The sequence below is a fragment of the Peromyscus eremicus genome, chromosome 3 (genome assembly GCF_949786415.1).
Source record: "Peromyscus eremicus chromosome 3, PerEre_H2_v1, whole genome shotgun sequence".
In the NCBI taxonomy this organism is placed as follows: Eukaryota; Metazoa; Chordata; class Mammalia; order Rodentia; family Cricetidae; genus Peromyscus; species Peromyscus eremicus.
This window is the reverse complement of record NC_081418.1, coordinates 150931595-150956255: the sequence shown is the minus strand read 5'-3', so window position 1 is coordinate 150956255 and position 24661 is coordinate 150931595. Positions and strand designations below refer to the sequence as shown.

General features: G+C 43.2%; 1 protein-coding gene across 1 annotated transcript in view; it reads right to left on the bottom strand.

The window, feature by feature from the left end:
- The window catches only part of Etnk1 (ethanolamine kinase 1), a 44850-nt gene extending 24820 nt beyond the window's left edge, over nucleotides 1-20030 (bottom strand). The window contains exons 1-3 of the mRNA XM_059258772.1: nucleotides 19651-20030; nucleotides 5221-5480; nucleotides 496-636 (exon numbers count right to left, since the gene is read on the bottom strand). Coding sequence (XP_059114755.1) covers nucleotides 496-636; nucleotides 5221-5480; nucleotides 19651-19806 — 557 coding nt within the window. The 5' untranslated portion in view covers nucleotides 19807-20030. The remainder of the gene's footprint in view (nucleotides 1-495; nucleotides 637-5220; nucleotides 5481-19650) is intronic.
- Nucleotides 20031-24661: the final 4631 nt, after the last annotated feature.

Genomic DNA, 24661 nt, shown 5'->3' with positions numbered 1-24661 from the left:
CTAATCTATAAAAATCTCATATAAAAAATAATGAAACACCATAGGCAGTTTGAACTTGGGAGTCAAGCTGGAAAAGCTAAGATCCCAGAAAGTGAATTTTCAACCTGCAATCTGTCATTTTAATAAACACAGTAGACTAAGATAATCTACGTTTTTACAGTCTCTAGATGTTTATAGATGGAAACACTTAAAAGGTCTCTATGGTCCATCATAATTGGTACCACTGTACCCTTTCACAGTATTCTTTGTAATTATTCCTAAATATTCAGTATTTATCTCATCTCTACCCTCCCTTTAATGTTATAAGGACATTTTTTCAGGGGTGGGGACGTTCAAAATGATAGGAGGCCATTTTTGCAGTGTGTTCAGAGAGCCACAGGGTCAATGCTTTTGTTCACTTTAGTGCAAAGAGGAAAGCAAACCAGATTTTATATAGGCTTTGTGATCTTTCAGTACTTACTAAGGGCAAAGCAATGAAATACCTTAGTAATTTACCTTTTATTAATGTCTTCATCAGCAAATCCTGTGGGAATGAGAGAGAAGTATTTTCCCATCTTTAGCCATAGGTTAGATTTGGGTATCCAGCCATTGTGTGCATGAATAGCATGGATTTTAGCAAGCTGACGAGCTATTAGCCTGTTCAAAAACAAAACAGCACAAAAACGTTATAAATGTAATAAAGCTGACCCTCACTTATCACCGTTAGTCAGGTATCACAACTGTCTCCACATCTCTGTGGCATTTCCTTCTGAGTTCTCATTGTAACAAAGACTCTGCCAGACTGGCCAGCCTGCACCCCTGCTGCAGCGCCTCACACCAGGTTGTACGGCCAACATCCCTGCCTCCTGATGCCACCCTACAAAAATGTCCGACTTAACATCACGTCCTGCTCCTTGGCTACAAATTCCCATCGGCACACTTCCACTCATGTTAAACGCAGTTTCTCTTCTCCCTCTGAAAAATAACATCACCACAGTCAAGATTCTTATTACAGTAAGATACTACAGGAATATGATCCCAGAAGTAAAAGCTATCCTCATCAATGGTATTTCAGAAAAAAAAATTTATCCCCACAAAATCTGATTTAATGGGCTTGGCTGGGATCTAGCCAATGAATGAGAATTTAAAAACTTCCCTGATAACTTTAACATACAAAAATAATTGAGAACTCAAACTAAGACACAGAGAAATAAGTGTCATGAGCTTGTGACTAAACACTTTTACTAAAAGTTTCTACTACATTTATTGTTCTTGTCTGATTTTTTTGAGATGGAGTGTCCTGTACCCTAGGCGGGCCTTGGACTATGCAGCAGAGGATGTCATTGAACTTCTGACCCTTTTGTGCCACCTAATGGGACTACAGGCGAGTGCCACCATGCCCAGTTTAGCGGTGTTAGGGAACCAACCCAGGGCTTCACACATGTTCTGCAAGCACTTTACAAACTGAGCTACATCCCCAGCCCTCTGTCATGAATATTCTTGAGTTTTATTCATGTGGCTTATATAATGCTGATGATCTTAATCCTAACTCTAACCCATTCGCATCGCCAAATTTAGGAGCACAGACTGACTCAAGCCTGTGGGAGGAACACAGCTCAGTGGTATAGTACTTGCCCAGGATGTATGAAGGAGCAAGATCCAAGTATATCATAGTATACTTTTTAAACCAATAAAGCATAACCCTCTTTTGCTGCAGTTTTTGACTTATTTTCCATGCTAGTGACCAAACCTACACCCTCAATCTTTTCTGTTTGTTTGGTTTTTTTTTTGAGACAGACCACGCACTGATATACAGGTTGACTTAGAACTCAATTGTAACCCAGATTGGCCTTGAACTTGCTACAATCCTGTCTCTGCCCGCTGACAAAACAGGCATGGGCCACCTTGCTCAGTTTTTGGATTTTTTTTAAGTTTTATTTTTAATTATCTGTATATGTATATGCATATGTGTGGCTATGTGCCTGTGAGTGCCCAGAGGCCAGAGGCATTGTATCCCCTGGAGCTGGAGTTACAGGCAGTTGTGAGCTGCCTGATATAGGTGCTAGGAACCCAACTAAGGTCCCTCTGCAAAAGGTACATGCCTTTAACTAGTGAGTCATCATCTCCAGCACCAAACAGCTTTAAAAAATTATGTTTTTTGTTGATGTTCATGTGTGCGTCATACATGTGCATGTATGCATTTCAGGTGGAAGAAGTATAGACAAGCCTGGAACTTCCTATGTAGCTGAGGATGACCTCTGAACTCCTGACCTCTGGGTTCCACCTCCCAAGCACAGGTGTGCTCCATGCCAGCAAGGCATCACTCCTATTCTATTTCTTCTCTTGTTGGGTGAGGAGGTTGGGTCATCCTCTCTAGCTGTTATTTGTTCTGTTTTGCTGGGTGTGGGAATTTGGCTTATCCTTCATTTCTTTCAAGGTCAGTAAAGATGAGCAGAACTTCCCATCTGTAATCCTTTTCAAAATAACTTATGGTTCAGACATTATTAGTGATTCAAACATGTCTTTTCCGATTTTTGTCGTTTCTTTTTTTCTAGTGGTTAAGTCAGAAAACCTGATAAGTAAGCACTTAAAAATGCCATAAAAGAGTTACAACACTATCTGAAATAAACTGAATAGCAAACCAAATAGCAAATGTACTCCTTGAAACACCAACTAACTTGATTCCTATCAGGTTCTTCTGCTTTTTTACCCTCCTTTTCAAAAAACAGTCCATCAATTCAATACATCACTTACTGCAAGCCAGTTGTCACACAACATACTTGAAAGAGTCAAGTCCATGTCTGGTTTCTTTCTGAGACAGGGTTTCTCGATGTAACTGCTCTGGCTGTCCTGGAACTCACTCTGTAGACCAGGCTGGTCTCGAACTCAGAGATTCACCTGCCTCTGCTTCCCAAGTGCTGGGATTACAGGCATGCGCCACCACTGCCTGGCTAATGTCTAGTTTCTACCAGTACACAATCTACCTACGTGTTGAGTACATGACTTCTCTAGTATCATTCACATATATTCTAAATGAGTGTATCTAACTAAAAGTGTAAGACCATTTTAATCAAACATAATTATAAATACCAAAATCTGCTTTGACAAACCTTTACTGAGTAAAAACTGTAATCAGCCCCTTCATCTCTATAGGTCCCATATCCATGGATCCAACCAAGCACAACCAAAATGACTGAGAAAACAAATAATCTCACCCTGTCACACCTTGCTACACACCAAGTCCTACATAATCTCCACATGACACTACTGCGCGGAGTGCAGTGATGGAGCTGTCCCCATCCCAGCTGCTCTGCCTCTGTCCTCCAGGCACTGCTGTCACTGTTACATACTGTGCGCTGGACTGATCCACAATGGCGGCTCTGGACTGACCGTGGAGCTACCTTGTTCTCAGATGCAGAAGAGTAAAGCTTAACAGCTTTGGAGTGTTTGCACTCACAGAGATTACTATACTGGGAGGCACACATGTTCTAGATACCTATCATCTCACACAAGGGGCTCAACTGAGGACCCAGACTTAGAACAGTGGAGAGGAGGAATCTTGAAATGAGTCTCTCAAGGACGTAAAGGAACAACTATGTAAACAGTCTACTCTTTCCACGAGGTTGCTCACAAAGATTATGAAGTTTCCTTGGTAAAAAAAGAAACTCTACAGCAGGCTCAATGATTCTGTAATTATAACTCGTAAGGCAGTAACAGCATCGTCTACGTTCATTTCAGCTGGTCACTTTAAGTCTAACAGTGTCACGTTTTCTAAGCAGTACATACAACAAAGCCCTATTTTCCTTTATATTCTATTTTACTACGTAAGGACTCAGTCACCCATCAACGGCATTTTTTCAGCATCTACTTGTATTAGCCATGTGGATCAAAGGTTAATGACTGAAATGTCTTTATACCTTAGTTCTTCATTTACTTAAGCAGGCTTAGTAACATCTATCCCTTAGGATTATTTTACATCAATTTTATTAAATTAGATTTAGACACTACAAAGTTCCAATTTAGTAAGTGCATTCTGACATTTTTAGAATTGTAATCTACCTGTTACAAATTTTATACTGTTACAAAATAAGTTTAAATAAATTTAAATCTCATAGCATCCTCTGTGAAGATTTATTTTTAATTAAAAAAAAAAAAAAAAACAAGAACAAAGCTGGGAATGGTGGCACATACCTTTAATCCCAGTACTCAGGAGGCAGAAGCAGGTAGAACTCTGTGAGTTCAAGGCCAACCTGGTCTACAGAGTGAGTTCCAGGACAGCCAGGGCAGTTACATAGAGAAACGCTGCCTCAAAAGACAATTAAAAAAAAAAGAAAAGAAAAAAGAAAAAGAAAATTTTTTCTATCTTGTTTAACAGAACTTCAGCACAGGCAAATGATCTGGCACACTTCATCTCTACTCATTTTCACTTGACACTGTTGAAGTACAACCCGCGGGTCCCTTTCAGGAAGGCCCATTGTAAAGCTCTTCCTGAGACATTCCTTACCATGCCCACCCTTGTTTTCTCAGTGCAGCTGAGTCTACCTGCCAATCACCACACTGATGACTAAAACGAGATGTCCACCTGATGACACTCTTAATAGTCTAAAGTGTTTCAACTTCTAACCTAGAAATTGAGAAACATAGATCAGACAAGAAAAAAAAGTCTGCAGGGTGTTCAAACACTTTCTTTCTGCAGGGGCAGGGGCAGGGGCACAGGATCTCCTGTGGCCCAGGCTGACATCAAACTCTAAGTGGCTGAGGATGAGCCTGAACAGACCCTCCTGGGATTACAAGTGTGGACTACCACACCCAGCTGTTAAAAACTTGTAAGAGGCCAGCAAATGGCCTGAATCTGACTCCAGAAACCCACAGTGAAGGGAGAGAACTCACTCTAGCAAGTTATCCTCTGACCACTAAAAATGTGCTGTGGCACAAAAACACCTAAACTCATATACACACACACCTCTTCCCCTCCACACACATATAAATGTAATTTTTAAATTTTTTTAATGTATTTCCTTAGTGCACATAATATTCTTTTCCAAGGGAAAAATTTAGAAAAGCGCCAGGCAGTGGTGGCGAACACCTTTAATCCCAGCACTTGAGAGGCAGAGGCAGGCAGATCTCAGTGAGTTCAAGGTCAGCATGGTCTACACAGAGTTCCAGGACAGCCAAGACTGTTATAGAGAAACTCTGTCTCGAAAAACCAAAAAAATAAAATTTTTTTTGAAAAGCAATGACCTGAAAATGGCTGGGTTGCAGACATGCTGTGGGTCCAAAGCTTCACCTTGTATAAACTCATAGCACAGTCCATTATTAAAGGTACAATAGAGTTGAGGTGCACAGCCATGAGCCTGCAACACACGGAAACTCTTCACTTCTTCATCTCGGTCGACTAATAGTTCAGTCTTGTTGCCGTAAATTCTCACCAGAACCACATCTTCCATGGTGTCACCCACATAGCAGGCAATGAGCTTGTTTGTGATCCCATCTGTGAAGAGCTGCCAGGGAACGCAGAAAAGACAGAGAAATTTAATTATACATTTATAAGGATGGGACTGAAGATAACTTGGTATGTGAGTAAAATGGTAATTGGAAACACCAGAGGTTTGGGTATAGCTTAGTGTAGATGGCATACACCAGATCCTGGGCTCAATCTCCCAAACCCAGGAAAACCACAAGAAAAACACCTACTTTTTAATCATCAAAGATTCTTTTGGAGAACACGAGACCATAGCTTAGAAGTAAAGTGCTTCCTTAGCAGGTAAGTCCTTCTTTGATCCCTAGCACCACTGGGGAAAGAACCTGAGAAGCATCAGTGAGTGAGCTCACTTGCAGAAGACAGACAAGCTTGATATGCATGTATAGCAATATGACAAATGAGGGGAAGAAGACTCGGTGCTTAGAAGCTTAAAAAATTGATTAAAAAAATATGGCTCTAGTCAGCAAGATGGCTCAGAGGGTGAGAACATTTAACAGCACATCCTGACAGCAGAGTTCAATCCCAGAAGCTAGTAGGGAAAGGAGAGCCTACTGACAGCTGCCCCTGACCTCTGCTCATGGGTGACAGCATGTCTGTACCCACATATATACACAAAAAAATATTGTTGCATGAATCTTAACTGGTCTTAATAAAAACCCAGAGCCAGATATCAGGGTGAAAGCTGAAAGACCAGAGAAGCAGAGCAAGCCACAGCCACCACCTCTTACCTCGCCAACTACTCCACCTGAAATAGTAGCCTGAAAGGGAATGAATTCCTGTCTCCTCTCGCCTTATTCCTTTCTCTACCCAGCCATATCACTTCCTGTTTCAGGCTTCCTAGTGCTGGAATTAAACGTGTGTGCCCCCACTGCCTGGCTCTGTTTCTCTTTTAGACTGGATTAATCTTGTGTAGCCAGGGTGGCCCTGAACTCACAGAGATCCAGACAGATCTCTGCCTTTGAGTGCTAGGATTAAAGGTGTGTGCCACCACTGCCTGGCCTCTATAGCTGGCTCTGTCCTGTGATCTTCAGGTAAACTTTATCTGCTAAGAGTACAAACAAAATATCACCACAAAATATAATAAAGAGTATTGCCTCAGATGCCTAAGAAAGTCCAGGTGTGATGATTCACACTGTAATATCAGCACTCAGGCAGATCCTGAGTTCAAGGCTAGCCTGGGTTACATAGCCAGAGTGAAAGTGTCCAGTCTTCCACCTACCCTATAATTAAGAAACATGTCAGACTGAGCAGCAATAAACACATTGTCAAGCAAGTGGCATGTGTCTCCTATCATCAGGAGCAGAAGTCTGAGGGTTAGTACACTGTATCCTGGTATTGGTGTCACCACAGCAAGCAAAATGAAGAAGCTCTTCAGAGAGAAGAGCAATGTAAGCTTCCATAGGGGCTGTCGGCCCCCGAACTCAGCAGGTACCTCCTAGCAGCAGATACAATGGACCTGCACATATCCCTGATCTCAGCTTAAAGATCTGTCACCTCCCAACAGAAGACAGACTTAGTAGGTTGTATCTATTCTCCTAGAAGTTGGCAAGATGATATGACATACATGCTTAAACAGCACACACAAGTACAGATGAGTCTGAAGTGGCAAGATTACCACATACAGTGACACGTTCAGCATAGGCTGTGTGGTCTGTGTAAGGATGGCAGGCCCATGGCCAAGATGAGAAAGGTAGAGAAGACTGCATGAGACACTGCAAAGGCTATATAAGTAAAATAAGTGATAATAAAGTTTAATGTTTTAGAAAGGGACAAGTAACTACAAGTGAAGGGTATAAATTAGTGGTATACTATACATCTAACATGCAGATATGGCCTAGATTCAACCCTCCAGACATTACACTTACACACACATACGCACACAGAGAGAGAGAGAGAGACAGAGACAGAGACAGAGACAGAGAGACAGAGAGAGAGACAGAGACAGAGACTGAGACCTAGCCTTCCAGCTCAACAAGCTAGGAAAGTAAACTGAGCATGGCAGTGTGGTGCATACCTGTAAATTTCAGCACACCAGAGGTTGGCAGAAGAGATCCCAAGTTCAAGAATAGCCCAGGCTACTGATAAATAAAACAAAGACAGACTGGAAGAGAAAGAAAAACCCAGAAGCTAAAAAAAAAAAAAAAAAGAGGGAGGGGAGGGGAGGGAAAATAAAACAATAAAGGGAATAATGATAACTTCTGTGAAGACTTAAAACAGATCTTACACATACATCATTAGGAACAACACTTTTAAATCTCCCAAGCTGATCCTAAAGGTCAGCAAGACATTGCAAAGGAAAAACAACACAAGGTCCCTTATGAACCGTCATAAGATGGGTGTGACAGCACAAGATTGTGATCCCAGAACTCAGGAAGGTAAAGCAAGAGGACCATCATGAGTGGGAAGGCCAATCTTGCTGACCTTGTCTCAAAAGAAAAAAGAAAAAACAACACAAAACCAAAAATCTTAAAATTATTAATAACCAATAGAGACATATCAAAATAATATGACATCTCAACTAAATTTGATTTACTCTAGGAATGTAAAGATGGTTTAATGTTCAAATTTTCAAAATTAATGCATATACCTCAATAACAAAATATGAATGCACTGAATATATTAAGTTTCTCTGTCTGTGTTTAAGACAAGGTCTAATGTAGCCCAGGTTGGCCTTGCACTATGTGGCTGAGGATGACCTTGAACTCCATCATGCCACTTCTGTTTCATCAGTGTTGAGGTTACAGACATGTCATCATGCCTAGCTCTGTCTGGTTTTCTTATTTTTTAGTTATTTTATATGTATGAATATTCTGTCTACATGTATGTCTATACACCATGTATGTGCCTAGTGACTGTAGAGACCAGAAGAGGACATCAGATCCCCTGGAACTGGAGTTACAGACGGTTGTGAGTTGCCATGTGGGTGCTGAGAACTGAACCTGGGTCCTCTGGAAGGGCAGCAAGAGCTCTGGACCACTAAGCCATCACTCTAGACACATCTTACTATTTTAAAGAAGGAAAATACATGTGTACACAAACATTATGTATTTGTATATAATTTACACACAGAGATAGAGCAGTCTGCATCTATGAGTTACATATCTGTGGCCTCAAACAACCTTAGATCAAAAATATCTTAAGAAAAGAAACCACACCCACACTCAATAGACTTTGTAGGGCATCATTCCCTGCACATGACAGCATTACACTGTACTAGACATGAGTAACCTAAGTCAGTTAAAAGTAGGAGAGGAAGTCCACAGGTTAGTTACATGCAAGATCTTTACACATCTGAGGAACCCTGGAAGATCCCCACAAAAATCAGAGAGGATGCATGAAAGGAGAAAAGCTTCGTTCCTGAAGGGCAGAAATTTTTCACTATTTCAGTGGTTTGTGATTCTTAACACAACCTTGGAAATGATCAATTTGTATGAAGAGAAAACCATGTCATTGGTAAAGCTGTCCTATTTATCTAAACCAGAGAGTAATGGAACCCATGGAACCCTGCGGCTATGAGTCAAATGTCTAGGTCAGCAACACAAGCCCAGCCCTTACCTGGGAAAACAGGGGCAGAGAGCACTGATCCTGAGCACCGAGGCTGTCCTGTCGGAACACTGCTAACTGATTTCAAGGTGAGCAGAATCCGGCAGTGACAGGACCAACTCCACAAGAGTTGGGTCATTGCATCTACAAAATGTTCACAGCACTGACAAAGTGCTCGACTCCCTGGCTGTTAGCCATACAACTAAGAAAAACGACAAAGGCTGACTAGGAATGGACACCAAAGGCAAAGCAGGAATGGATGGGGACTTAGCCAAACATAATCTGGGGCTGCTAATCTCAGAACCATCACTATGGAGATAAACTGCACTTGGCTGACAGCTTCCTGCTATTAAGACTACTACATCTGGGAGGGAGGCGTGTCACTAGAGAACAGGCAACCAAGGGTAAAGGAGCTGCCTCTCTCTAAATCAGCTGGGACAAGGGAAGTGATACAAGTCTGAGGCCAGCCTAAGCTACACAGTGAGCTATAGGCAAGCCTGAACTACAGAGTAAGATCATTTCCATATATATACATGGATGTGTATAACATACACATATATATGTCAGGACATTTTTCATAGTTTACAAGTCAGTTATGGCTGGGATAACGGGGAATCCAAAACTCACTACTGAAATCTTTGACAGCTGTGACACGCCAGCATGCTACAATATCATGCAATATCAGGAACTTCGAGCCGGTAAAATGAATAGGATTGGCCAGATTTTGGAAAGGGACCTACCTGTGCTGCTTCTTCTGTGCACACAATATGGAACACCCTGTCTAGGTGAAGTAGCTGAGCTGTGTACACAGGTATCAGCCGGGCTTCATAAGAATCAAAAATTCAGTTGTTTACTATGGCCCACATCTTGGCAGAGTGATCAAACGCCACCCATCTTTTAAGTGCCACTGTGAAAATGCTCTGTTCATGGGGGGAACACACACAATTAGTTGACTTACTATTCTATGTAACATGGGTGGATCTCATCTAATCAGCTGAAGGGCCATAAAAACAAAAAACAACATTCCTAAAGAAATTCTGCTTTGAGACTGCACTACCAACCCACACCTGAGTTTCATGCTGCCATCTTAGGAACTACAGACCTGCCAATTATCACATAAGCTACTTCAACAAGGGATCCAGAGATCCCCAACACATAGTTTATCATCTTTCCCATTCCAGTAAGAACTTATCCTATGGAAATACTCAGAAAATTCATCCAAATCACAAAAATACACATCTAAGTAGTCTGCTAGAATACTGTTTTAACTGCCAAAAAACTGAAACAGCTTCAACGACATTAAAGGAAAAATAAATAAATGAAAGGACAAACCATGGATCAAATGCTTGTGATCCCAGCATTTGGGAGGGAGAAGAGGCAAGGGAATCTTACGTTCAAGGGCAGTCTGGGCTACATAAGACCCGTCACAAGAAAACATAAAGTAAACTACACACTTAGTCACCCACCCCACCGCACCCCCATTTTTTGAGAAAGGGTCTCTCTACATAGCCCAGGTTGTCCTAGAACTCACTATGTAGACCAGGCTGGCCTAAGACTCACAGCCTCTGCCTCCAAAGTGTTGGGATTAAAGGCATGCACCAACCACACTTGGCAAATCACATGTTTTTTACATGATCAAATGTTTGCAGCTGAGTCGGACAGTGGTGGCGCACTCCTTTAATCCCAGCACTCGGGAGGCAGAGCCAGGCAGATCTCTGTGAGTTCGAGGCTAGCCTGGTTTATAGAGCGAGATCCAGGACAGGCACCAAAACAACACAGAAAAACCCTGTCTCAAGGGGGAAAAAAAAGGTTTGCAGCTGTCACACATGAGTAAATTCTTATGAAAAGCTGGTGAAAAGGCCAAGGGAATGACAAGATTACTCAGTGGGTAAAGGTACTTGCTGCCAAGCCTGAGGACCTAAATTCAATCCCCAGGAACCACATGATAGCAGGAAAGAACTGATATTCTTCCCTTCCCCTCATACAATAAATTCAATGTCATTGAAAGTTTTTTCTTATTGTTGTTTTATTTTTTGTTTCTGAAGACAGGGTTTCTCTGTGTAACAGCCCTGGCTGTCCTAAAACTCACTCTATAGACCAGGCTGGCCTCGAACTCAGAGATCCACCTGCCTCTGCTTCCAAAGTGCTGGGATTAAATAAAGACCTGACACCACCGCCCAGAGGGTTTTTCTTTTTTTGTTTTTTAATATGAAATTGTATATATTAGTATAGAGTTTAACTCTGTAAAATGTTTGAGTAGACCACATACACACACACACACACACACACACACACACACACACACACACACAAAAACCAGCAAAGAAAAATTAATGGTGTAGGAATGCAGCAGGAAGTAGGCCTCCTTCCCCTACTCTCATGGTTTAACACTGGGTCTCTTTAGTGAGATGACGTATTTATGCAGACTCTTATAAAATGATATACATTGGGCTTACTATTTTCTCTAAGAGCTTCACTTGTGAAAAAGGACTAATCCAACACAGTCCATTTTCCGGAAGAAGGGAGGAGAAAGAGGAAGTGCTGCTACCGTGGACACCACTGGAGGGAGGAAACAGAGGAAGTCTAAATTGATGGAAATATTTTATCACTTGCCCAGAGTCTGGGACTACACAAGTAAATTTGTTTCATGAATTTTTCTCAAACTTATTTTTGAGAAAGAATCTTGCTGTGTGGCATAGGCAAGCCTTGGACTCCTGAACTCAAGCAACCTCCCCCCCCTCCCATCCCCGAGTTTAACCCTATAGGTAAGCATGGCCATGTGCTAAGCTTACTTTCAATGACATATACACAAAGACACTACCTGATGAAGTACATACTTTAATGTGAATATAAAACAAGCCTCTCAGGGCAAAATACCTAAAATATGAAGTTTTCAGATGCACCTTCTTTTGTTGCATGTGTGTGTGTTCACACATATGCAGGAACACATGGAGACTGATCGTCTTCCTCAACCACTCCCCCTCTTAATTCACTGAGGCGGCGTCTCTCAACTGAACCAAGAGCTAGCCCATACAGGTAGTCTAGCTGGCTAGCTTATCCCAGGAATCCATCTCAACCTTCCGATTGCTGGGAGCACAAGCAGGCCTACATGTGCACTCAACATTTCTACCGGCACTGGAGGTCAAAACCCCAGGCCTCACACTTATACAGCAAGGTTGTTAGCCATCTTACCTGCTGAGCCATCTTCCCAGCCCCGATCTTATACTATCTTGTCTTCATTTTAAAAAATGTATTGACTTGTACCGGTGTTTTGCCTGCTGTGACTGTCTGTGCACATGTGTACCTTGTGCACACGAGGCCAGAAGACAAGTTTCAGATCCTCTGAGATTAGAGTTACAGACAGCTGTGAGGTGCAGTGTGGGTGCTGGGAACCAAACACAGGACCTCTGAAAAAAAGCAAAACAAAAAAAACATGTGCTCCTAACAGCGGAGCCATCTATCCGACTGCTCTTATCTACCTTCCTGTAACTCATTTTTTTTCAAAAACCATTTTTCTAATTATCTGTCTGTGTGTGTGCAGGACTCAGCAGTCCTCCCCTTCCAGCCGCATGGATTCTGGGACTGAACTCAGTTCATGAGGCTTGGCAGCAAGCAAGTGCCTTCTTTACCAGCTGAGTCATCTCACCAGCCCTTAAAATTTGCAAACTGTAGCTGTCAGGACTGGAGACAGCTCAGCGGTTAAAAGCTGCTCTTCCACTGAACAACATTTTGGTTCCCAGAACCCACACAGCTCCAGGGATGCAACACCGTCTTCTGCCCTTCCCAGGTACCTGTATACACATGCCATATGCACACAGAAACATGCACACATAAATAAAATTAAATTTGTCTCAGCCACAGTATCTACTCAATATTCTATCAGTGTATGATAGTCATAGGACCCCAAATCCATCCACGGTAATCACTTATTCCCCAAGTCACATTTATCCTGCAGCCTCAGTGTGTAGGGGGCACAGAGGTCCTTGTGCTCACAGGTAAGCACTTGGGGAACCTGGAATGTGAAACACGAAGGGTTGTTCCTTCAAAGGAAGGGATGCATAACCTGTTATCTACCCAGAAGGCTGGCCTGCTGTGGTTAACAGCCTAGTGACCTTGGTGCTATTGGTACAGCAGGAGACCACACCGGATCCTCCCCCAGTCCATCACTGTAAACTTGTTTTTCTCAGTCAATCTACAGAACACATCTTTATAGGTGTCACATGTGGTCAATCTACAGAGCCCATCTTTATAGTTGTCACATGTATCAATCTATAGAGCCTATCTCTATGGATGTATCATATGTAGTTTACAAGGAATCTGGATAAAGTCATGTCTGATCTTTATTTGGCTTACTTTGTGCTTTATTGTGCACATGGGATTGAGTTAATTATCACCAGGAGAGTTTTCACCAAATTGTCCTGTGCTTAAATAGGCCTAAAATAAACTACTCAGGGTCATACTCCCGAAGTTTGACAACTCTTAGATACAATCCATCACAACCATGTGTGGTAGGAGGAAGACTTTGGGATTACAGTGCCCTGAAGCCTCTAATGGTAGCATGTGATCCGAGGAGGGGCACCTCCACCAGGGTGGAGAAATATGATGCTTTTCAAAGACTTGAGAAGGAATAACCTACCGGCACACAAATAGTTTTCTACTAAGCTGAAGTTCTCAAGTGTTGGGCAGAGTAACTTCCCAGTCCGGTGATGCATACTTCGCATATGCACACAAGTATGCATGCTACTCCGGACATAGGTAATCCAAGGCACACCCCTCTCTGGTATTTTACTTTAAAGCCATACAAATTTTTCTCAACCAATGTTTTTCTGCACTGTAATGTGACACTTCTCTTAACAACAAAGAAGAGGGTAGAACTCATCTGCTAGAGACATTCAGTAATTTTCTGGTGTGCCTAGTGAGGCACAGATCCTAAGTGCCCACCTCTCCTTTCAGAAAAACTTCCGCTTCCTCTACTCTGCCCAAACTACTTAGGGCCTACCTTAACTGTCCTTGTGAAATACTTCTTGCTTGCCTAGAATCACATCTTTCCTTCAAAGCTTAGCTCAGGGGTTAAGGATAGCTCAAAGCACAGTGTTTGCCTAGTATGCACAAGACCACGGGTTCAATCTCCAATGCCTGGCACCCCACATACACACACCCCACAAAGGCTGAGATTGGGTTCCCCCACATCTATGAAGCGTCTTCCCAATTCTCCTGGGCCTGCCTTGTACTCCAGCTCACAGCACAAAGGAGCCCAGCTAAAACTTAACATTATCTTTAGTTTAAAAGTACACTATCAATTACTGAATTTTAGGAACTTAGGTCTTTAATCCTTTTGTGGTACTGGGACTGACCCCTAGGCAGCACACACTAGGCAAGTACTCTACTACCAAGCTACATACCGATCCCTGAAACATGATTCCTTCTGTTCAATCTCCCATTTACCAATGAAGGGAGTGGGAGATGAGATAGGAAATACCATACTGAAACACACTTATTTTTAGAATTTTGTATTCACTTTCCTGAGTGCTTTCTAAGATACACAGTACCTCTTATGTTGTGTTTTGTTGTTTTCATTTTTGGGTTTCTTTTAGGTTTTTGGGGCTGGGTCTTACCCTGTAATCCAAACTGACACAGAAATCAAAATCCTACCACCTAGAGCTCCTATATGCTGGGATCACAGGCATGTACCACCTCTCCAAACAATTCATTTTATACAGATTAAAATACTTGCCAAAGATTACAACATCATCCTCTTTCCACCACAACAGTGATGACCCAAGGAGAGGACACGGTTTGCTTGAGCCAGATCACAGGTGTTAGTATCTGAGAAGTAACTAGTAATTAAGTCCCCTAACCACAGTTAAATCATTACATCAAAAATGCATGGATAGTTTTTAAAAAACAAATCAACTGCATCTATCTCTCCCACCCTTGTACATTATTTTTCTAAGATATCAAAAACAGAATACGAAGCTAGGTGGTGGTAGTAGATACCTTTAATCCCAGGACTCGGGAGGCAGAGGCAAGCAGATCTCTGTGAGTTCAAGGCCAGCCTGGTCTACAAAGTTGAATTCCAGAACAGCCAGAACTGTTAAGACAGAGAAACCCTGTCTCAAAAAAAACAGGGGGGGGGGGGGGTGTGTGTGGAGTGGGGGCGGGGTATGGACGGACAAATAGGAACCAAACAACTGAACTTGAGTAAAGGCAGAAAAATGAGCAAGGTTAAAAAAAAAAATGTGTAAATGGAAAACCACAATAAAACCATAATGCTTCAAAGTCAGAGATTTCAAACACATAGAGAAATATGGACAAGGCTGGGGGTGCAGCTTAATGGAAAAGCTGACAGTAAACACACTGAGCTCAGCAGCACAGGGAGGCACAGACCTGTGTTCTTGTGTTCCTTGTGTTCTTGTGTCATCTTTGCATGTGAAACCATTTGAATAGTCATTCAAAAACATCACATACATATTCTGATTTGTCTCTGGCTGGGAATTTCAAAGAGCAGATGTTTTTGATTTAGGCCCTATACAGCCTGTGCTCAGCAGCGTAATTATCATGAGCTAGCATTTATTTTACCCTCACAAGCCTCAGGGGTAAAGGAATTGTTTATTGGATCCATTTTACAGCTAAGGATAATAAAGCTTAGAAAGGTTAAAAAAGCTGGCCAGAAGGCAGGTTTTGTAACTCATACCTGTAATACCAACATTTCAGAGGTTGAAGGACTGCCTTGTAAGTTCCTGTCTAGCCTGGGCAATTGAATGAGACTGTCTCAAAAAGAAAAAGAACAAAACTTGATCAGTGAAACAAGCTAATAGGGTGCAGGGCACAGACACAAACCCCATGTTCTCCATCTTCACAACAGCCAGCTCCTAGAGGAAACAATTCCCAAGCAAGTTTCCTGAGATGCTATAGCAGACAGATGTTAGGAGGGTGGTTAGGTGTGTGTCCACCACAACTACATTATGTATGAGCTCACACGTGTGTGAGGGTAGAAACATGTGCAGCAAGACACAAGCGTGTATGGAAGCCCGGAACTGGCATCAGGTGTCTCTACTTCAATCAAGCTCCACTGTATTCATTAAACCAGGATCCCTCTGAACTGAACCCTGAGCTGGATGAGCCTGCTTGCTCCAGGAATCCCCTCTCTCTGTCTCCAAGTGCTGGGGAAGAGATGTTCATTTTACAACTTCTGTAACTAAGATGGTCTCCCTAGCCTATCAAGCCTTTGCTGGTATATCGTTAGCTACAAGCTAGGGAAGAACTTACAGTTGCTCAAACACTGCTCTCAGGAAGCCCTAAAGTAACCCAGTGGAACATTCAAGACACTAAGCCAGCTTTTTCAAAGGGGAAAAAAAAACTGGCTGGGCATGGTAACTTGTCAATTTGTAAGGCTGAGGCAGGAAGATCTAAGAAAATAACAACAGAAAGAAAAAACAATTAAGTCTCTGATCCTTTGCAAATAACTATCCCCCAAAATGCAGATGCATCAAAAGGCCACAGTCAAATGAGGGAGATGCTGCATAACAAAAGGAGTTCCTGCCTTTTTCTAAAACTGTGGCTATGTGGAAGGAAATGCAAATGTGATCAGGAGAGCTCAGAGCAGTCTTCTTCTGAACCATGGCAGTTTTTTAAGAAATCAATCTTGCACAGGCATGGCTTCCCTGCCTCAATCATCACACATACACATAACCTTTCTAGGTCAAGGAGCAGTAATTCCTAAGATAAGTCCCTCCAGATCTGTCACCTACACACAGGCTCAGTTTCACTATAATACCCTCACAGGACACTTGGAGAATGCAGGGGGAAGGGCTTTTTAGAACAAGACAGTAAGAAACAGAAAGTATTTAGCTGGTGCTGTCTCAGAACTACTCTACCTATGCAGAAATCTAACTCCCCAAAACTCATGAAAGCCCTCCTTATAGTGTGTTTTTACTTCTAATGAGGACAGCTGCATCTAAAACCCAGTGAGTTCCAAGTGAAGACTAACTCTATCACTTGGACCACATCTAACTCTTCTTGGGTCTTGGCCTGTTTCTACATGTTTTCATATTCTACATGTTGCTATTATAGGAGTAACTCCCAGGAAAGATAAGGCTTGTAAAAAAAAAAAAAGCTTCTAAAATATATTTAGAGAATATTTTTAGTATGCTTTTTTTTTGGGGGGGGGGGTTGTACTAAGACAGAGTCTCAAGTAGCTCATGCTGGCCTGGAACGCCTTCCTAATGTAAAGCCTTAGGAACAACCTTGAACTCCTGATCCCGTCTCCACTACATGCAGCCAAGAAAAATGTTAGTTTGGGGAAAAAAAAAAAAAAAAGAAAAAAAAAAAAACAACAGGTGAGGACTTGGGGGCATAGGCCAGCGGTAGAAAGCTTATGTAGTATGTACTAGGCTCCAGCTTCCATTCCCAGAAGCACACACAAAAAGGAGAGGGGGGAACATACCAAAAAAATGCTATTATTGATTCCAGCTGACCTGAAATTAGATTTTTTTGGCTACAGGATACATGCTTCCCTTTCTGAAATGAGGTAGGATTATTATCTTTACAGTGCAAGGGACATAAAATTTCAAAAAGAACTATAACCATTAAGAAATACAGGCAGGCTGTAGTGACAAAAACCTTTAAGCCCAACACTCAGGAGGCCAAGGCCAGCCTGGTCTACAGGGCCAGTTCCAGACCAGACGGAAACAACAACAACAAAAACAGAATTACTAAACAGAGCCCCAACGCATCATTAGTTTATAATGCCCTAGTATGTGTAAAGTCCACTCTATTGAGCTGGGAGGTAAATAAATAACCATAACCTTGGCTTACTAATGGCTCAGCTTCTGATCCATGAGTTCTGCTTGCACAGGAGGAAATGAATTTCTAATTATCAACTCTAGAGAGAAGTGAGTGATGTCATCACTTTCAAATATACAGGTTACATGTTCATATTATGAACCCAAAGGTTACAGTTAATAGTCACAACATAGGCCAGTAATAGTGGCAAAACCTACATCTCATGACAATGGGAGCCGGAATCAGGATTGCCAGTTGAATGAACAATCTAGCCACCTTGTCTCAAAAAAAAAAAAAAAAATTGCTACATAAAATTCATGATTTTACCTGATTTCCTGTACAACAACCAAAATAGTTTTATGTCTCCCCCCACCCTTTTTTTTTTTTTTTTTTACATGTACCCTGGCTTTCCTTCACTAAACTTCACATAAACTAAGAGGTGGCACCTACCAATATGGTTTCCTAGGCAACGATTTAAAAGAATATAGCTCAATCCGGCACACAGAACTCCATCCAGTAGCTATTAGCACTATTCTACACACAAGTAAATCAAAGGAAATTCCAAGCTTCCAAGGCTCAAACTTTAAAAGTCATGCTTTAAAATAACAGTTGCCAGCACTGCGGTTCACCAGGAAGCAGCACTGCTTTTAATTAGTAAAGTATTTTCCAGAAATAAATTTCATTAACTTTTAAAACCCTCTCAAACCAGTGACTACGAACTATAACAGTGTAACATGAGGGCTACAGACCAGCTCAGTGGCATCTGCCTACAACTCAAGCAGCCTCTGCATTCCCGCACTGCAAAAAACATGTTTCCGTTTGAAAAGCACTTCCTTGAAGGAAATGTAATAGTTTTCCAAGTTATATATAAAAATCATTCTGAATCCACTGGTTCCTCTATACTTAGCTAACAAGCATGCCTTAAAATTCCAAGTCTTTTGTCTAACAAGTTTCTTCCCCACACCATATGGGTCCCTTTAATCTGCTCAGAACCGTTCTAGCAAGAACCAAAACTAAAACTCATGAAAGTCCCAAGTGTCAGGAACTGCTCTGAACCCTAGATACTGCTCATGTTTTAAATATACTAAAAATAATTCAACAAAAAAATTAAATTAATAAACCTTGTATAAACCCCACAACTTACTGGAGTCATCAAAATAAAGATGACTTGAATAATCCAAATAAATGTTCCCCCATTATTGCTCAAATCTAAAACAAGCCCCAGCCGTTTAAAAAAAAAAAAAATGCTAATTTGGTTTTCTGTTTGCAAAAAAAAAAAAGGAAGTTCATCTTGGTAATTCCTAAAGAAGTGTACTGCAAATAATTAAAACCAAATCACATCAAATAAATTCTGGGTATGAGGAATCATAACTTACAAGTGTTTTGTTGTTGTTTTAATCCTAGATTTTTCGGGGTTTTTCTCCTGAGAATTTTTGTCTTTAAATGCACTGGCTCACGAAAATATCCCCAGGTCACTCTAACCTAAGGCATTAATTTTACTAAGACTTTACAAATTTAGAAACACCAGCTCAAGCCTTCAAATAAACGGACAGAAAGAACAGCGTTCCCTAGCATCCTTGGTGTGGGCAGCAGGTCCACGGTCACTCCGCTTTGGAACGGAGTTCTCCCTCGGCTCGGAGGATGCGGGAAGATCCCAGGCTGGATAAGGCAGGGATGGGAGGGAAGCGCAGGGGAGGGAGGGCAGCGCCGTGAGGACCGCAGGAGGCGGCTGGGCAGCGGGGTCTGGGGAGGAGGAGAGGAAGGAACCCTCATGACAAGGGCAGGGGCAGCCATCCCCCGGGCCGGCGTCGCTGACGCGGCCGCGGCTTCGGGAAGGAAACGCGGTACCCGCCCGGCCTCACCTGCAGGGTCACCTCGCGGGGGTCCCAGTGCGGCCGCAGGTGCCGCAGCAGGCTCAGGGCGCCGTCGCGGCAGCGCTGCTCCTCCTGGTCCTGCACCGTCACGTCGAGCTTCGGCACCTCGGGCGAGCCGAGCGGGACGTGGATGTAGTTGGCCATGGCCCAGGCGACGGCGGACACGACCACGACGACCACGGCGACGGCGACCACGAGCGCGGCGGGCGCCGGCAGGCTGCTGGACCCTTCCGTCCCGGGGCGCCCTCGGCGGAGGGCTGCGGCCGCTCGGACGCACGGGCGGGCGGCGGGGGCGACGGGGCGGACGGCACCGGTGCGCAGTGCAGCGACGCGGACGATCGGCCGCTCTCGGGAAGATGCCTCAGTGCTCTCGACCGCGGGCAGCCGCGGAGCATGCCGGGACTGGCCTGACGCTGGCGTCACGCCGGGGGGCGGAGCCTCGGCTGCGTCAGGCGGCCGGCGGGGTGGCGAACCCCGCGGCACAATGGGCGGGCCGCGGGGCTCTCGGGGATTGGGGTCTCGGGGAGCGCGCACTGCCAGGCGCTCCGCTACTGTGGGGCAGGCTGGGCTTCTGCACCCGAAGGAGCCCGAATGTTGCCGAGCCCTGCCGGAGCGCTAACGAGCCTTGCCGAACTCTGCCGAGCCCTGCCGGAGCTCTAACGAGCCTTGCCCGAGCCCTCCCGGGGTCCTGCCGAACTCAGCCGAGCCCTGCCGGAGTTCTGTCGAGCTTTGCCGAGCCCTGCCGAACTCTGCTGATGCCCTGTGGAGCAGTACCCAGCCCTGTCCGGCGTTAATAGAGCGACACTTTTCTAGATCAATAGGGTCCTGGGCTCTGGCCTTACTTAGGGCTGAGGTTTTTAGGGGGTGCAGAAGGCATGTCCTGAAATAACCCTAAATTTAGGCTGTGAGGTTGGCCACAATCCGGCCAAGCTGGATTAATTTGCTCGTCTTATTCCTGAAGCTGTGTACACGAAACCCACATGGTAGGTTTAGCAACCAAATTCCCTGGCGGTACATAGAGATCACAGTATTTAGGATAGCTTTAAGTAAAATAAGAGTAAACCGACGATGGTGGTGTGATGACGTACACCTGTTATCCTAGCTCCCAGAAGGCTAAGGCAGGAGGATTGCCACGAGTTCTAAGCCAGCCTGAGCTACATAGTGAGTTCCAGGTCTGCCAGGGCTACTTAACCATCAAATAGGGTAAGACAACTGCAACACTCATTTTAAGGGTCAGATACTTGACCTTGTTGAGAATTACTCACTGCCTGTAAAAACAAGGTAGAGACTGGGAGAGAGATGGAAAGAAAAATAGACTACTGTGGGGGTAAGTCACAGTGGGCCCTGGGACTGGGCGGGGCTACGTGAAACCTCTAGTGTCTGTTGGAAACTCCTCTCTGCCTGTTAGAGGAATGTCATAGTCGGAAACCGCATCATCTACAACTATTTGGTCTGCACTTCCCAGTTTCCTTTTATGACAGAAACAATGGAGGCGAGTTTCACCCAGGCTTCTGGCTTCCCTGGGGCTGAGAACAAAGTGAACACATTTGTTCGTGAATGGTCAAAATGTTTTATTACCTACTAGGATACATTTATGTTCTCATTGTTCTGAATGAGCCTACTTACCTTTGTAAGTCACAAAACAAATGCGTCAGAGATAATGATAAACTTCCTAAAAGGAAATCCACTTTTGCATTTTTGCAACATAATCAATTTATTGAACATTTTCCAGACAGGTATGTTGTTGGTTTTTTTTAGGGGGTGGGTTGTTTGTTTTGTTTTGTTGTTTGGTTTTGTTTTTGGTTTTGTTTTTGGTTTTGGTTTTGTTTTCGAGACAGGGTTTCTCTCTGTGTAGTTTTGGTGCCTGTCCTGGATCTCGATCTGTAGACCAGGCTGGCCTCGAATTCACAGAAACCTGCCTGTCTCTGCCTCCCGAGTGCTGGGATTAAAGGCGTTGCGCCAGGGCCGCCCAGCCAGATATGTTGTTTTAAAAATCACTATGAAAGGCCCTGTTTTCAGTATCCTGTTTCACACACACACACACACACACACACGCACGCACGCACGCACGCACGCACGCACACACGCTCTCCTGTGAAAAGGGGAAAAGTATTACAGGAAACACTAGATTACGCATTCCATTTAGCTGATAAAAAAAACGAACACACTAATAGTCCATGTTTTAAGTAGTAACTCTTGGTTGTTTTATTAAACCATGACATTTTAAGAATTATATGGAAAATCTTTATAACTAAAACAATTATCAACAATTTAACAATTAAAAATAAAACTTTAAAAAATATTTTAAAATTCTGGCACACATGCCTGTAATCCCAGGTTTGGGAGGAGGTGCAGAGGGATCAGGAATTCAAAGTCAGCCTCAGCTACACGGGCTATATGAGAACCGATTTCAAAAAAAAGCAAACAATACCAATTCTTTTGAGATCAAGCTGGGCTGGAACTCACAGAGATCTTCCTGCCTCTGCCTCCTGAGTGCCGGAATTAAAGGCTTACACCACCACACCCAGCCAAAGACCAATTCTTACTGACTTACATCTAGAGATACAATGCACTTCCTATCAAAATCTCAATAAGTTATTTTATGAATATCAAGAAACTAATTGCCAGGGCTGGAAAGAAGGCTCAGGTTAAGAGCCCACGCTGCTCTTGTGGAGGACCTCCACAGAGGACTTAAGTTCAGGTCCGGGCACCCACAGCAGATGGCTCACAACTGCAGATCCAGGAGATTGAAATCCCTCTTCTGGCCTCCATGGGCGCTGCAGTCACGGGCACAGAAGTATACAAATACACACAATTAAAAATAAATCTTTTTTAAAACTAAAACAATTGCCCAGCTAGATGCAAAGACAGGAGACCAAGAGCCAAAAGAACATTTTTTTTTTTGAAAAGTTAAAAGACAGACAGTACACAGCTGCAAGATTTCCTGTACGGTAATAGTAACTGAGAGTGTGGTATTGTTAAACGGATAGAGAAATGAAATCAGAGTGGAGAAACAGACTGTGTGGTTCAGTTACCTAAAGACAGACAAAGAGCCAAGGTGCTTAACAAAGAAAAGGTCATCTCTCCAGCAGCCAGTGATGGACAACTGGGCTCGTCCCTGTACAAAGGAATCTAGATACAGACTTAACAACCCTCACAAAAATTAACTGACTGGATCATAGATCTAAAGAGGACACATAAGACAAGATTTGTAATAGATTGTGTGAGGCCTTGGGTTGATCCCCAGCACTACAGAATATAAGTGTGTTTGCACATGTCTGTGTGTATGTATACATGTCTGTGTACGTGCCTATCTATGTGCATATATGTGTGTGCACATGTGTGAGCACAGGTCTGTGTGTGTGCATTCATGTGTGTACATGTCTGTGTATGGTGTCTGTGTGTGCTCTTAGAAAGTAAAAGAGCAGAAAATCTAGCTATGTTTGGGATTGACCATGACATTTTAGATGTAAGAAATCAAAATCAGAATCCATGAAAAAAAAAAACCTATTACTCAAAAGCACAATTCATGAAATATTGTTATGTTGTACTCCATAACAACTGAAAACTTTTACTCTAAAAATCTCATTAAGACAGTGAAAAGGTAAGTCTCAGACTACGAGAAAATATGTATAAAACGTATATCTAATAAGATACTTGTCCCCAAATACACTGTGTCGTCTTAAAACTCCATAGAGGGCTGGAAATGGGCCACAGTGATGATGGAGCACTTGCCTAGCACATGTCAGGTCACAGATGCAGTTCTCAGATTCCCAGCAAACTTCATAGAAAACAAACCCATTCCTCCCTCTCTCTCTCTCTCTCTCTCTCTCCTCTCTCCATATATATATATATATATATATATATATATATATATATATATATATATGAAGAATTCTCCCTATTCAGTCCCAAGTGGCCTGGAATTCACTAGGTAGACCAAGCTAGCATGGAACTCACAGAGATCCATTGGCCTCTGGCTCCTGGGTGCTGGGATTTAAAACGTGCAACCACACCTAGGAAAACCTCATTCTTTAGAATGTGCAGAGGAGCGTAGTCAACACTTACCAAGAAGATACACGGACTGCAAGCAAGCATCTGCTGAGAGTGTGTGCGGCATCCTCGTCACTGAGGATTGTAACTTTAAACAGTGAGATGTGGCTAAAATTCAAAAGACTGAAAAGACCAAATGCTGGTGGGACAGGCAGCATGTGTCCATTAAAGGTGGGATGCCGCCAATTACGCCTTGATACTTACCTAACGAGGTGGAAAGTTATGTCCACATAACCGGATTACGAGGAGTGTGTATAGGAACCTTTATGCATAAGTTGGAAAGCAATCAAGGTGTCTTTCAATAAATGAATGAAAAAAAAGTGCTACATCCATGAACTAAAACTCAGTTGGCAAACTCATGTCTCTGGCTTTTCTTTCAGCTTGGTGTGGGTTTTGGTTTTTCCCTCATGATTTCTGCCTGCTGGTTTCTTCGTCGCATCTGCTCAGCTCATCAGGAAGGCCTTACACACAATTTGTTCCCAGATGATGTTCCCACTGCTTCCGTCACAGAAATCCGTGGGGTCGGTCGGGTGGTTTGTTTGAGCCAGTCTCGTTATGTAGCCCTAGCTGAGGGGGCTGATTTTGAACTTGCAATTATCCCCCTGTCTCTCTGCCTCTGCCTCCTCACGTGGAGTCGGTGTGTTTACCTCTTGCAAGTTTATCTTTTGTACTAGAAAGCTGGCCCCAGGAGAAAAAAGGTACAGCTTATCTTATCTATTGCCGCATTTCCACTGCTTAAAATAGCAGCCATGACATAAATGATGCTAATCAACTTGTAAGCCAAGCTAGTTAGCTCTTGAAACTCTGCCAGCCCAATGCAAGGACAGCCTGTGCCAAGGATTGGATTGTCTGATCCCCTGTAGATTACACTGAGTGCTTTGGTGGCTAGCCCACTTACCTTTGGGCTGGTCTTAGTTCCAGTGTGTCAGTAAAACTGTGTAGTACC